This window comes from Mirounga angustirostris, unplaced genomic scaffold (assembly GCF_029215605.1).
Source record: "Mirounga angustirostris isolate CCGP_5_RB_7025 unplaced genomic scaffold, mMirAng1.0.hap1 SCAF_2, whole genome shotgun sequence".
Taxonomy (NCBI): Eukaryota; Metazoa; Chordata; class Mammalia; order Carnivora; family Phocidae; genus Mirounga; species Mirounga angustirostris.
In genome coordinates, this window is record NW_026991710.1 from 31,577,191 (window position 1) to 31,590,075 (window position 12,885).

The 12,885-nt window shown below is 48.2% G+C and overlaps 1 protein-coding gene across 10 annotated transcripts in view; it reads left to right on the forward strand.

Moving 5' to 3' along the window:
* The window catches only part of TBC1D1 (TBC1 domain family member 1), a 230,385-nt gene that overhangs the window by 189,152 nt on the left and 28,348 nt on the right, over positions 1-12,885 (forward strand). For all 10 annotated transcript variants that reach the window (XR_010409330.1, XR_010409331.1, XM_045881325.3 and 7 more), the window contains one exon: positions 5,510-5,668. Coding sequence is in view for 8 of the 10 variants with exons in the window: in XM_045881325.3 (XP_045737281.1) it covers positions 5,510-5,668 (159 nt within the window). In the remaining 2 variants the exon portion in view is untranslated. The remainder of the gene's footprint in view (positions 1-5,509; positions 5,669-12,885) is intronic.

A 12,885-nucleotide genomic window follows, 5' to 3' on the forward strand; every position in this document is an offset into this window, starting at 1 on the left:
CTGATCCCTGGAAGCACACTGCGTGTGCCTGCTATCCTGGGAGGCCCGGGTGGGTGGGCAGTATTTGCTGTTTGTCAGTGCGGTCTACGGATTGTGTGCCAGTCCACAGGCGACTGGCCTAAGTAGAGAACTTGAGACTAAGCACTTAAAAACTTTTCCAAGCAATTTGATGAGGGTAATCCTTAAAAGAAAAAGAAAATGTGGACTTATGTTGTATCAGTCTTTTTTTTCCTGTTTCATGTTCCTTTATAAATTCACTTGTAGTGTGTTTTATAAAAAGTACAGGCAGTGGATTAGAACACTTTAAAAGAAAACAAAAGGGCGCCTGGGTGGCTCAGTTGGTTAAGCAACTGCCTTCGGCTCAGGTCACGATCCTGGAGTCCCGGGATCGAGTCCCACATCGGGCTCCCTGCTCAGCAGGGTGTTTGCTTCTCCCTCTGACCCTCCCCCCTCTCATGTGCTCTCTTTCTCTCTCATTCTCACTCTCTCAAATAAATAAAATAAAAATCTTTAAAAATAAAAAAATTAAAAAAAAAAAACAAAAATTGGTTCTTCATCACAGCTAGTTTGAGTAGCTCCATTTTACATCTTAACTTTGATGATTATTAGTGTTCAAGTAAAACAACTATTTCTTTTAAGTAAATGTATATTAGCATCTGCTGGCAAGATCGGAGACTTTCGGAGTCTAATCTAGTGATTACTGAGTTCTGGTCAATGCAGTCATGAATAACCAAGAGTTTAGACCAAGCCTTACAAATATGTATGAAGCTTACAGTTTTCTTCTGACTTTATTAGCAGCTCAATGGAAGAAGTTACACAAGTGTAATTCATCTCTAAGACAGTGGGTGATGCAAAGCAGTTTTCTGAAGCCTACTACAGGCATTATTTAAACTTTATCTGAATTTCACAGCACTAGTTTTAGTAATAGGTTTTTGCTAATTATGACTTTCCCCTTTCTATGGATAAGGAAACATGGCTCAATTGTAATGGGCCTAGGGCCACAGAGCTGCTCACACACCCGTCTGCTAGAGTTCTCGCCATCGCACGGTACTACCTGTGGTTGAACCTGCCTCGGCAGTGCTCTTCTCAGAGACCAGACATGGGGTGGGTGGTGAGGAGTCAGGCTCCAAATTGGCCAGTGGCTCCCGGTGTGACCTTTAGCGGGTGTCCTTGCCTTTTTGGGCGCAGGCCTCCTGGCTGCTAGAATGAGAGGCATAGTGAGGGTCTCACAACTCTCTTCCAGTTCTCACATTCTTTGTGCCCGTAGTGGTTGCTGGAGGCTTACCACTGCCCCAGATGGCCCCAGATTGCTGTCTGGAAAAAGGAGAAAGCAGAGAGAGGAATGAGTCTGTTCTTTCCCTTTTCACTATTGACTACATGATGGTCTTTAGGTGGCTTTGCTTCTACAAAAGGTAAATCACATGGTCTGTGACAACTCTTCCAAGTGTTTGAGCTTCTTAGAAGCCTGGCACCTGGATATATTGGTTTACATTATGCATTTTATGAGGGGGAACTGATGGAAACACTCTGGCATCTGGAGGCTGTATAGTGAAGTTTAGGCCAGGTGATTGTATGGTTTGTATGCTGAGGTGAGCCAAACCTGGAATCCCCTCTGTACCCGCTGGCATGGCCATACCACCTTGCGTGACAGGAACTCTGTTTCTAACTGCACAAAGGGCTTTGTCAGTTACTTGGCTGGTTTCAACATGTACGATGTAATGACTCCAAACAAATGCCCACAGTCCATCTTGTAGCTCAGAATAAGAAATGAGATTAAATCAGAACCACCCCTTTGGCCTTTTAGGTAGAGGCCAGGTTACCATGGAGCCTTATTTAAAAGAGAAGACAGTCCTGTGTGGGTGATGAGGCCCTTCCTCCTAATGATCTGAGGACCCCCTAAGTGATGGAAAAAAGGGATTTATAAGCTTTCCAAGTTAAAACTGGATGAGAGCAGCAGGATTAGGGTGTCAACTTGGAAGAAAGAAGAATACTGTGGAGTTTTAAGTAACTGAAAGCTTAGTCTGGGTTTAAATGATTTCACTAAAGATAGCAAGGTAGAACTTTATGAACCGGCACGTACTTGTTAGGAATGAGATTGTGAAAAGGCCACCCGAGCAGCTGGCAATATGGGCCAGATGCAAACACTCCTTACCTTTGATCCAGCAATGCCACGTCTAGAAACCTGTTCTAGAAATTAATCAGTCACAAATGCCCTGCAGTAGGAAGAATGCTTATTGTGGCATTGTAGAGTCAGAAACCAAAACAACCCAAAAACCCCAACCGTGTGACCATCCTGTGCCATAGTCCTTGAAAGTGATGCAGTAGATTTATAATTACTGATGCAGAAGATGTCTGAGATAAGTAGCGCACGGTCTCATAGTTGTATTTCTCTGTGTGCACATATGTAGGAAGCCATGTATGACACATTTGCAGATATCTGAGTAATAGGCAGGATGACCATACATCCGGTTTACCCAGCATAGCCCTAGTTTGCAGCTTGTCCCAGTGAAATAATTAATACCTTCCTCCCTTTGCTTTCAAGAGCTTCCTGCTTTGGGTGGTGAATTATATGTTCACTCTAGTTATGAGTGGTTTTTCACTTTCTTTATATCTTTTGCATCTTTAGAAGGGCTTTTAAAAAAAAAAAATGGTGAGCACAAATTACTTTTGAAGTCAGTAAAAATAAAAAAAAGGTATTTACGTTTAGGGGGAGAGTGGCCTCCTGTCCACGCTGAACCCTGCCTGCCGGCCTGGGGTAGGAGTGGGTTACAAGTGAAGGCAAACTGAGCCTGGGGAAGTGGGTGCCAGGTCCTTCTCAGCAAAGGCACTGGCTCCAACTTGCATGACTCTTTGTTTTTAAATCACAAAACCTAAGCTCTCCTATACCAGAATATGTGGTACTGTCCAGTGACACAAGGAGTATTCTTTTCCTCCAAAAAATAAAGGTCTGATAAGATAATGGGAATGATTTAGTAACAAGAGGAAATTGGTCATCTCATACTTTGGGAAAATTTCCCAGGCTGAAAAAAATACTCTGTGAAAAGCCCCACTATAAATCACTTAACATGTTGACTGTCTTTCAAGCCAAATTTACTTCTGATATAGTTTGAAATGTTGAGGGCTTGCGCATGCGTGTGCATGTGTACTCACACCATAAGGTATTCTCTGAGCAGGGACAGCAGAGAGAGGAGTGGAATAATATACAAAGGCAGACGTCAGGGTGTATTAGTTTCCTGTTGCTACCATAACAAATGATTACAAAGTTAGTGGCTAAAACAACAGAACTTTTTTCTCTCGAACTCCTGGAGGCCAGAAGTCTGGAGTGGAGGTGTCGGCCGGGCTGCACTTGGCCACTGTGGAGGCTGCTGGCATTTCTAGACTTGGGGCTGTGGCACTGGGGTCTCTGCCTCCTGGTCACACTGCCTGCCCCTCTTGCCTGCTCCCCTGCGTCTCTTATCAAGACCCATGTCCTTGGCTAGGGGACCCGCCTGCATAGTCCGGATGATGATCTCAGTTCAGGACCTTCATTGTAGTCCATAAAAACTCTTTTTCCAAATCATGTCCACTGGTTCCGGGGGTTAGGATGAGGACATATGTTTTTTGGGGACTACACAAGGTCATGAGATGAATGCTGTGAGACCAGCATTTAGAGAAGGTGTGGGTGTGGTCACAGTTAAGTGTGGTCCTGGGTATCTCCCACAGGCTCACCTTTTTTATTCTTTTACAACTGGTATGTGTAAGGGAAAAATCAAATTACTTACCATACCTAGAGTATTTATTTATTTATTTCATAAGTTGTTTTTTTTTTCCCCCCAAGTATAATATTTTTTTCCATGCTGGGCATGGAGCCCAGTGTAGGCTTGAACTCGATGACCGCAAGATCAAGACCTGAGCTGAAATCAAGAGTCAGATGCCTGGCTGGCTGAGCCACCCAGCCGCCCCACCTACAGTATTTCTAAGAGATGGCTGAGTGATTGCTCTAAATAGTTCTTTGTGGATCTGGTAATAAATGACCTTGAGTGTTCTCTGGTTCAGAGCCACAGATGATGATTTTATTACTGACTGCCAGGCAGGAACACAACATACATTTTTCCAGTACCCTTCTGAGGAGCAGCTTGTCTGACTGTTGTGACAGGGAAGACGTGAAGAGGGAAACACCAGGCTCGTTCTCTGCTCTGCTCCGAACCAGCTGCTGGGTGATCTCGGGTGAGGGATCTGTGCTTGTTGGCCTCAGTTTCCTCGTCTTTACCATGAGGATCATCATCTTGTTTCCCTCGGCAATGACAGAGTGCTTAGAATGGTGGCAGCGCCTGGTGACCTCATGGTAAATGTCACCTGCTGCTGAAACTTCCCTCAGACATGGCCAGTGGAAAGCCAGGAACATGGTCTCCCTGGGCAGGCGCTCTGAGTAGCCGGGAAGTGTACAAAGCAGTCACAGTTTGTCCCTAAATCGCAGCTTCCTTTTCTCTCAAGAGAGCTCCTGTGAGAGATGAGAAAGATTTGGTGTCTTATTCTGCAGGCTCCCTTCTCCCCCATTTCCACATCTGGGCCTTGTAACAACAGCAGAATGGTGAACCAAAAATTGTGAATCAAAACCGTCACTCTTGCTACTAAAGTTTGCCTTAAATAGCATCATCGGCTTTAAGAGAACTTTTCATAGTTTCAGGTGACATTTTTAATCACTTTGAGTATTCAAATCACTTGTGTTTAAAACATGGAGGAGAGGCTCTCGGATAGCTTTTCTTGTTTTCAGGTACCGGTTGAATGCTCCCCGAGGCACATTTATGTGGACGGTGTCCAGCTTTTCCTCCCTTTCTCCGCCCACCTGGCACGCGGTGTCTAAGCAGCATTCCCCGATTAGGCTGCTCCCGCCCCAGCTCAATAACATTCCGTAGCTCCCCACGGCTGCTAAATAAAGTGCAGGTTGTTTATCCTTCATGTCGCCTCTTAATAAAACCCTTCCAGCCTGACTGCCACCTGCCTCCTCCACACGTGCGCAGTGCGCACCAGGCTTCTAGTTCTTTCCTCTGACTCGTCTTCTCTCTTCCTCCCACACTCTGACATCTTGACACAAGTGAAGGATTGCACGACCTCTTGCTCTCCTTCATCTGAACCCCCTCACTCGGCTCACGTCCCTTGTAGGAGACGACGTTGTGCATTGTAATTTTATGTGCCTAGAACATTACGAATTGGCCCTAGATAGGGGCTCGTGTCATTCACCAGTTCATCCCTTGCTGGGTCTAGCCCAGTCCGAACAAAGTATGTATTTGAGAGCTGAAGGGAGAGTGAGGGGCCGGGGAGGTGGGGGAAGGATGGGGCTGTGGAGGGAGGCAGGAAGGGGAGCAGATAGAATAGAGTTTTGTTTGTTTCCTTTCCATTTTGATGCTGTTAATCCGTATGGAACAAGAGGTTGGGTCAGTGGAATGAAACCGAACTCCTCTTCATTATTAGGTCGTACTCTGAGCATAAAATCTGTTTTCTGCCCGCATTCCCCTCCCCCGCCCCCAAGGTGTGCCACGTCATCTCCGGGGGGAAATCTGGAAATTCCTAGCAGAGCAATACCGCCTTCAACACCAGTTTCCCAGCAAACAGCGACCAAAGGACACGCCGTACAAAGAACTCTTAAAACGGCTCACCTCCCAACAGCATGCGATTCTTATCGACCTTGGTAAGTCTGCAGTCAATGTGACATGAAAATGGAAGCTTCACTCACTTGAAAAATGTGAAGAGACTGTATGAGTTATTTAGTGATCTGCCTTTAGGTTTAGCAATCAAAATTTACCACTGAGTCTTTGAATTGGAAAAGCCCTGGAGTAATCACAGATGCCTTCAAGTATATAAAAATCTCTCTTTTGTCTGGGCAGCTTGTTAACTCCGCTCTGCTTGAAGGCTCCGGTTGTGATCGTAGTTCAGTTCAGTAATTCCAATATCGATAGGAGATTTTATAGTCCATCGAAGGAACATTCCGGAGAACATAAGTGTCAGAACCGATGCTTGGCCTAATTACAGGAGCCACTCCCTAGTCTTTACTAATTACAAACAGGACTTATTAGAAAAATTGTAGAAAGCAGTTGTGGGTGGGTTTTGGGCCATTTTATTTTGGGAACAGGGTGGCACACTTGTCTCTTGAACAGTGTTGAAAACACTAAGATGGAACCAGTGTTTTGGCTATAACTGCAGTTGCCCCAGTGAAGGACTCGTGGAATTAGCATATCACTAGGGTGTATGAAGGAGCCTCTTGACTTGTCAGTGGCTGTGAGTGGGGTGGAGGTGGGGTGCTCCCAGGAACCCTGCCCGCCCCACGTGGCAGGAGCTCGGGCCTGCGGTCCTGCTTCTGGAACCTCCATCCCGGCTGCTGCCGCCAAGGGCTCCCCAGAGTTGTTGTCTTTGCTCACAGTGGCCTGGTTCTCTGAGGTTCCTGCAGTGTAGCAGCCAGGAGGGAGGGAGGCTATTGCGCAGGAGTTCGAGGTGTGGGCTCGATGAGTCAGCATGGAGTCTTACCTGTCTAGCCACGTAGCAGATTAAATAAAGGGTTAACTTCATAGAAGTTCTTCTCTAGGTCCAAGCTCAGATGTCCTCTCCAAGAAACTGCCCCTGACCCCCTAGCCTCTTCTCCCACCTTCAGACTGGAGTAGGTGTTTCTGTTAAGCCTTTCTGTCCCACCCTGTGCTGTCCTGCCATGATGCTTCCCACATTCCTTATTGTTCCGATTATCATTATCCGTTAAAGCCCAATACGTGACTTAACCTGCGGCTGAATGTTGTGTGAAGTTACTTAAAACTCCCTTCTTTAGTCTTCACAACACGATCAGGTAGGTGTGGTTCTGTCCCTGCTGAGTTGAGAAAATTGAACTGCAGAGAGGTTAAGTAACTTGCTTAGAATAACACAGCCAGTGTGCCACTGAGCAGCGGGACTGCAGAGCCTGTGTGCTCTTTAACCCCCCTCCCCAGCCACTGTCCTCAGTTACCCAGCAGCGCCTTTTAATGGCCCTTCTCTGCTGGCTGGCCTGGGGCAGACTTCCCAGTGTACCCCCAGCTCTGAGGACAGAGCCTGTCACATAGTAGATGCTGGAGGAATCGGAGCTGTTGAACAGGGGGCACCCTGCTAGCGCCCCACTCTCACCAGACCCCCATGACAGCCTTGGGGGATTGGCCCTGTTGAGCAGGGACACACGGTTAAAGGGCAGGACCTAGCCCCTCTGGAAGGCAGGCCCCTCCTTCCCAAGGCCCCCTGAGCCTGGAAGCCCTGGGCGTTCCCATGGAGACGGCTGGCTGGGGGACAAGTGTGAGGCATGGGGCTGGAGCCCATGTGGCCCACTGACCCCCAGAAAAGCAGTTTTGTGAACTGGCAGCTGCGTTTGCTGTGTTTGCTAATGGGATGACTAACAGAAAAATGACATTATGTTCTTATCACGTGAAATGAAGTGAAAAATAAATTGAGAGTAGGAGGTGGAAGGGGGTGGGAGGTGCAGCCAGTTTCTCCACCTGCCCCCCACTCCTTCCTGGGATGAGGAGGAGGAGGGAGCACGTTTTCCCCTCCTCCATCCGGATGTTCTCTTAGTTTTCCCTCAGTATTCCTCTTCTTCCCTGGGTAGCGTCGTCCCTGTGCCTCCCAGTGCTCAGACATACTCACTTTTCTGCAGAGGTGGGGAGAAAAGGCCACGTCAGTGCCAGGGCCCAGGGTGGGAATGCCTCCCCCGCCCGGAGCCCACTGCAGACTGTCCCCCTGTTGGCACTGGGTCCGTGTGAACCAAGACTCTGCCTTTTCTTGTTCATGGGCAGAGCCAGACAGCACTCCTGTCCTCTGGTCCCTGCCTTCCTCCCACCCTCACCCCTCTGCACCCCCTACACTCACCCTTCTGCGCCGCCCCCCCCCCCCCAGGGCCAGCTGCAGCTACCCCTCCCTGACAGCACTGGCCACCTCCAGCTCACTTCTTCCCCAGTCCTGGTCTGGCCTGCAGATGTCCTCCGAATACCCGCCCAAGGCCCAAAAGGAGCTGTTTCCAACAGTACGTTTTCCAAGTAGCCTCTGTGCATCTCTGCAGGTTTTATCCAGGGCCCCTACCGGAGCCTGACTTCTGTCCTGACTGGAGCTGGGGAAACCACCGAGCAGCAGGGCCCAGGGTGCGCGGCCTGGGGGCTCCGCTTAGTCGGGTGCGGGGAGGCCTCACTTCGCTGTCCCTGCGAACTTCACCAGCACTTCCTGCTCACCTCTTACCAGGGGGTGGCATTTGCCCAGTGGGTTGTTTGGTCTGCATGGCAGCTAACTCGAGACCCAATAAAGGTGCGTCGTGCTGAGCAAAAACAAGTCAGCATTTCAGTTTTTCTTAGGAAGTGGCATCTATGTCTGGGCCGGAAGAACAGAATGCCTGTTGGTTGGTTGTATTTTGGGTCTTCATGAGTTTCTGTTTTCCTGCCTCTTGCTTTCCTTTCTGAAATTAGCTGTTAGTGTAATCAGTTTTTCATAAGATGTTTTCCTCCAAAGAGTACGAGTAGCAGACTCTGTAGTCAGGCAGTGCTTTATAGCTTATAAAACTTATTCTTGAGCTTTGTCCGATTTCAACTTTATCCTCCATGAAATTGGGCACATGTTATTTCCACTGTAGAGGTGATAAATGAAGCCCAGAGAGGCGTGTGTACTTTGCCCAAGTTACAAGCTACTCAGTGGCAGAAAGTTCTGGAACCTGGGTCATCTTAGTTTCTGTATCCTGTCCCTTCCAGGACACTGTACAGCTTTTCGCTTTCTTGGAGCTGCCTGCTCCATACCAGTGCAGCTTTCCCTGCCTCTGGTTACGTGGCAACGCACGTTCAGAGCTGACCACACCCAGCCAAGAGAAAATAGCTTCTCTCAGGGCTGAGCAGAGGGTATTTAGCAAATCCTTCTCAGTTCAGGAACCTGCCCCATCCTTTAAGTCTGGTTCCAGCTGTAGTCATTTGTGCAGCCCACAGGTAATTGCACCCTTTCTCTTCTGAGTGGACAGCGTGGACACCAGGCATCCTGCCCCCTGTCTGTGCCCCCCATTTCCACACTAAAAGCTGCCATTGACTAAAAGTAGCAGCCGGAGACCCCCTTCAGGCTCCCTTCCTCTATCCTCTACCACTTCAGGGGCTCCTCTCCCTGCCACCCCAGCCCGGATACCTTCCTGCCCTCAGTATGTCCACCCCTGAGGCTCTCCAGCCTCTTCCCTGATAGGAGGGATTTGGCTGGAACAAAATGTGAACAGGTCCAGAAACATGGGAACACCGTGAAATCCAAGAGCGGAGATAGGAACGGCTCCTAACCCTCGCTCACATCGATTACTTGCATTATTAGTCTGTGTTTCATAGGTCAGTAAAGTGGTAACGGAGTTGATATACTCCGCAGAGGTCTGGTGAGTCTTCGGTGACCAGAGGTAGTATTTTTCGATGGACTTCTAGAGACCCGCCAACAGCAACAGTGACGCCTAACTGGGGTGAGCCATGCCCACGCTGCCGTGAGAGGCAAAGCAGGTGTCCAGGGACGCGGCTGGCTCCACAAGCCAGCATGGGGGCAATCGTATTGATTTTTGCTTCCACTTAACATATTTTAACCAAAGGTCTAAAACCTACCTGCTATCTTAAAGAAAAGGAGCTATAATCCAAGTGTTATAAAGAAGAATTTTCTCCTTGCTGTTTTAGAGTCCATAAAAGATGAGGAGGAGAAGAGCCTCCAGAATGAAGGATGGTCTGAGAGTGTTTAAGAAGACTGACTGGAGCAGGGCCGACAGGGTTTTCCCTTCTCCCTCCCTTTCTGGTAGTTTGCCTCGCTTGGCTGCGCCACAAAAGCTGAGTCCTGTGTGCTTTGGGAAGTAGATGGGTTGTTCATGAGCAGCAGATGGGTGCTGAGAGCGAGCACCACCTTCTGTGTCATCTTTGGGGTCAAGTCCTACATGAGAAACTAAAAAGCGTTAATAGCAAAAACCAGAAAAGTACCTAGAATTTGCCGTGCAGCGATCTTGTTCTAGAACACCTGTCTGTCCAATTGGGGACGTGCCTTTATGGAGGTGAGTTGAACAGTCACAACCCGAGTGTAATAAATCCCTGCCCCAATAGCTACGTGCATAATTCCAGAGGGTCTGTCATTGTCTCTGGTATTATCAAGAGCACATCATGATAACATATTGCTCATCTAAATGGCATATCGATTGCTCTTTAACCTCAGAGTGACGGAACTGTGTGTGCATATGATAAAGTGGGATGACCTCATCTCCTCTCGTGGGGGTCTGAACCCTCCCTGTATCCCTCACACCGGTCCATGGTGTGCTGGCAAATAGCCAGCTCCCCATACCCCTCAGAAGAAGTCCTCAAATAGAATTTGCAGACTCCCACCTTGACTAATTGTAAGCTACCAACTTGGGGTCACTGATTGTGGAATTCAGCAGAGATGCTCCCAGACACGGGAGGAGCCGGTTCCAGGGCTCACTGGACTCAGCCAGATGTTTCCTAAAAATAAGCTGCCTATAGAAGAACTCTCTCTGTGCCCCACCCCCGGCTCCGCCCCATCTCCTTCAGTGAATGCACAGATAGTTCGGAGCACCTGGTACGTTCCTTGCCCTCTCAGAAGTGCGCCTTCTAGTGGGGAAGACAGACATGGAACCACTGATAACCCACTATTTTATGAAAATTGTGAGGAGTTATACAAAGCATATTTTTTCTCCAGTCCTTCTCAAATTCTGCTGAGAGCAAAATGCAGCAATTTAAGAACACCTTCAGATCACAGGTCTCGTCAGGGAAGGAGACTTGGAGATCCTTCGATTGTTAGGGTTCCTCCTCTTCTGCCAATGGGGAGGGCAAGGGTCACGGCAGAGGGCTGCTTTGTCACCACTGACCCTGGAGATGCAGAAATCTCCAGGCTCTTGGTGAAAGAGGCAAGAGACAGAACCTTGTTTGGCAGCTGTGGGGACTGCTGCAGACTGAATAGCCTTGCGGGTGGCCCCGTGTGTGTCCGAGAGACCTCTGGCCTCCTGGAGCAGCTGTAGCCAAGTGAGGAACAAAGCTGTGGGGACTAGGGTCCCCCCGAGATTAAGTCAGGAAGACGTGGACAGAGTAGGCTGGAATGGTGTTTCACCCGGGGCCAGGCAGGGGTCACTTGCAGGACCCCTTGAAGACCTTGTGAAAAACACATTCCTAAGGCCTCCCTCCCCGACGTGCTGCCGAAGGAGAGTTTCTGGATGGGGGCCGGGGGTGTGCACAGCCACGGCGCTCGGGTCATTCTGGATGTGGTTCGTGTTTGAGAACTGTTGGAAGGAAGCTCATCCTCACCCGCAAAGTGACAGAGAAGGAAAGATTCATCCCCAGGAAACATCCCTTAGAAGGGTGAACACATAGACTGTTGAGCAGTACGTGAAGTTAAGTTGTAGGTCGTTTAGAAATATGTCTGAACCGTGGGTCTCCTTCTAGGTCTTTCTAGCACGTGGCTCCACTTAGACACACGAGACATAAAATCATTACAGGTCTTTTTAATACAAACCAGGAGTTTCTTTGTGTTCAGGTTTGACTCTCACCACTTTGCAGTCTCCTTCTGTGGGTGAGGGAGACTCTGCCCTAGAGAGAAATCTAAAGGGCCTGCATTTCTCTACTTGGTAGCGAATGATAAAATGGAGTTTAAAGAAGGCAGGTCCCGTACCCTACCCGGCTGCATTTGTAGGGAGGGTTTCATAATTTTTATTCGCTTTCCTTCTAGGTTGGCAGAAGCGAGGGACTTTTCCTAAGCCAGCGTCTTGCAGTGCCAGGCTGCTGCCCCCAGGTGGGCAGGCGGGGTGCTGCTTTCTCTAGTCTGTGTCATTGAGTCAGACTCTCACTCAAGAATCTTTTCACAGGCTTCGAACAAAAACAGTAAACAGCGTCTTGCTCGTAGCTAATGTGTTTTGAGTGAGCAGTGAGGTACAAGGGGCTACACGTGTTCTTATGTGCGCACTGCCCAAGACTCCAGTCTCCTGCTGGGGATTCACATGCAGAGATGTGGTCTATTTTATAAAAGGAGTTTTTTTCTTTTTTTCTTCACAGTGCTAACTTAGTACCTTCCACGTGGGGTTGGAGGGTTGCGGTACCCGATACTGGATTATGTGAATGCAGATGCAAATGATTGTCCAGGAACATTGTTAATCTGCCTGGTCCTTTTTCTGCTCGCGAGGCCTGCCTCCTCCATTTACTGGGCGTGTAGTCAGGAGTGTGGTTGAGCTGTGGTGGTATTTTAAAAGAACTATAATAAACACATAAACATATCATTATGAAGTATGCATTTTCCAAAATAAAAGAAATTTAGTGGGAGGCATTGTTTTACATTTTAATGTCTGGCTTAATAGAATTAACTGGCTTGTCATTTTTGCTTCTACATTCAATCTGTTGCATTTATGTTGCTTGAAATATATGAAGAAAAATCTAACCTTGCATAGATAGATAGATACACAGGTGGAGAACAGAGGGGGACCTCATGGACTCCTGAAAGACCAGCCATACATTCAGAACCATGGACCTAGAAAAATGCAATGTAGGAAAACAGTGTCCCCCCAGATAGAATCTGGTGTAATACGCGGACTGCATTACGAAGGCAGATAGGCAGTCATTCTTCTCCTCTAGGCAGGAGCTGGAGACCAGGGACTTGTGACTGTTCCCCAGCCTGAGAGTGGTATAAGAGCCTGTCTTGCTGTGCCGAGTTCCAGGCTCTGTGACTCTGTGGAACAGAAAGTTGCATTGGGAATCTCATGAAACACATGGGACATTTGTTTCAGCTCGGTCAGGTTTGTGTGGACAGGCTTCTTGCGTAAAGAAAATCAGTGACAGCTTCTGACACTGCAACGTGAAAGACTGGACTGGTTTGGGTAGTAACTGAAGATCTGGAAGATTGAGGTTCACAGGTGTTTTGGTG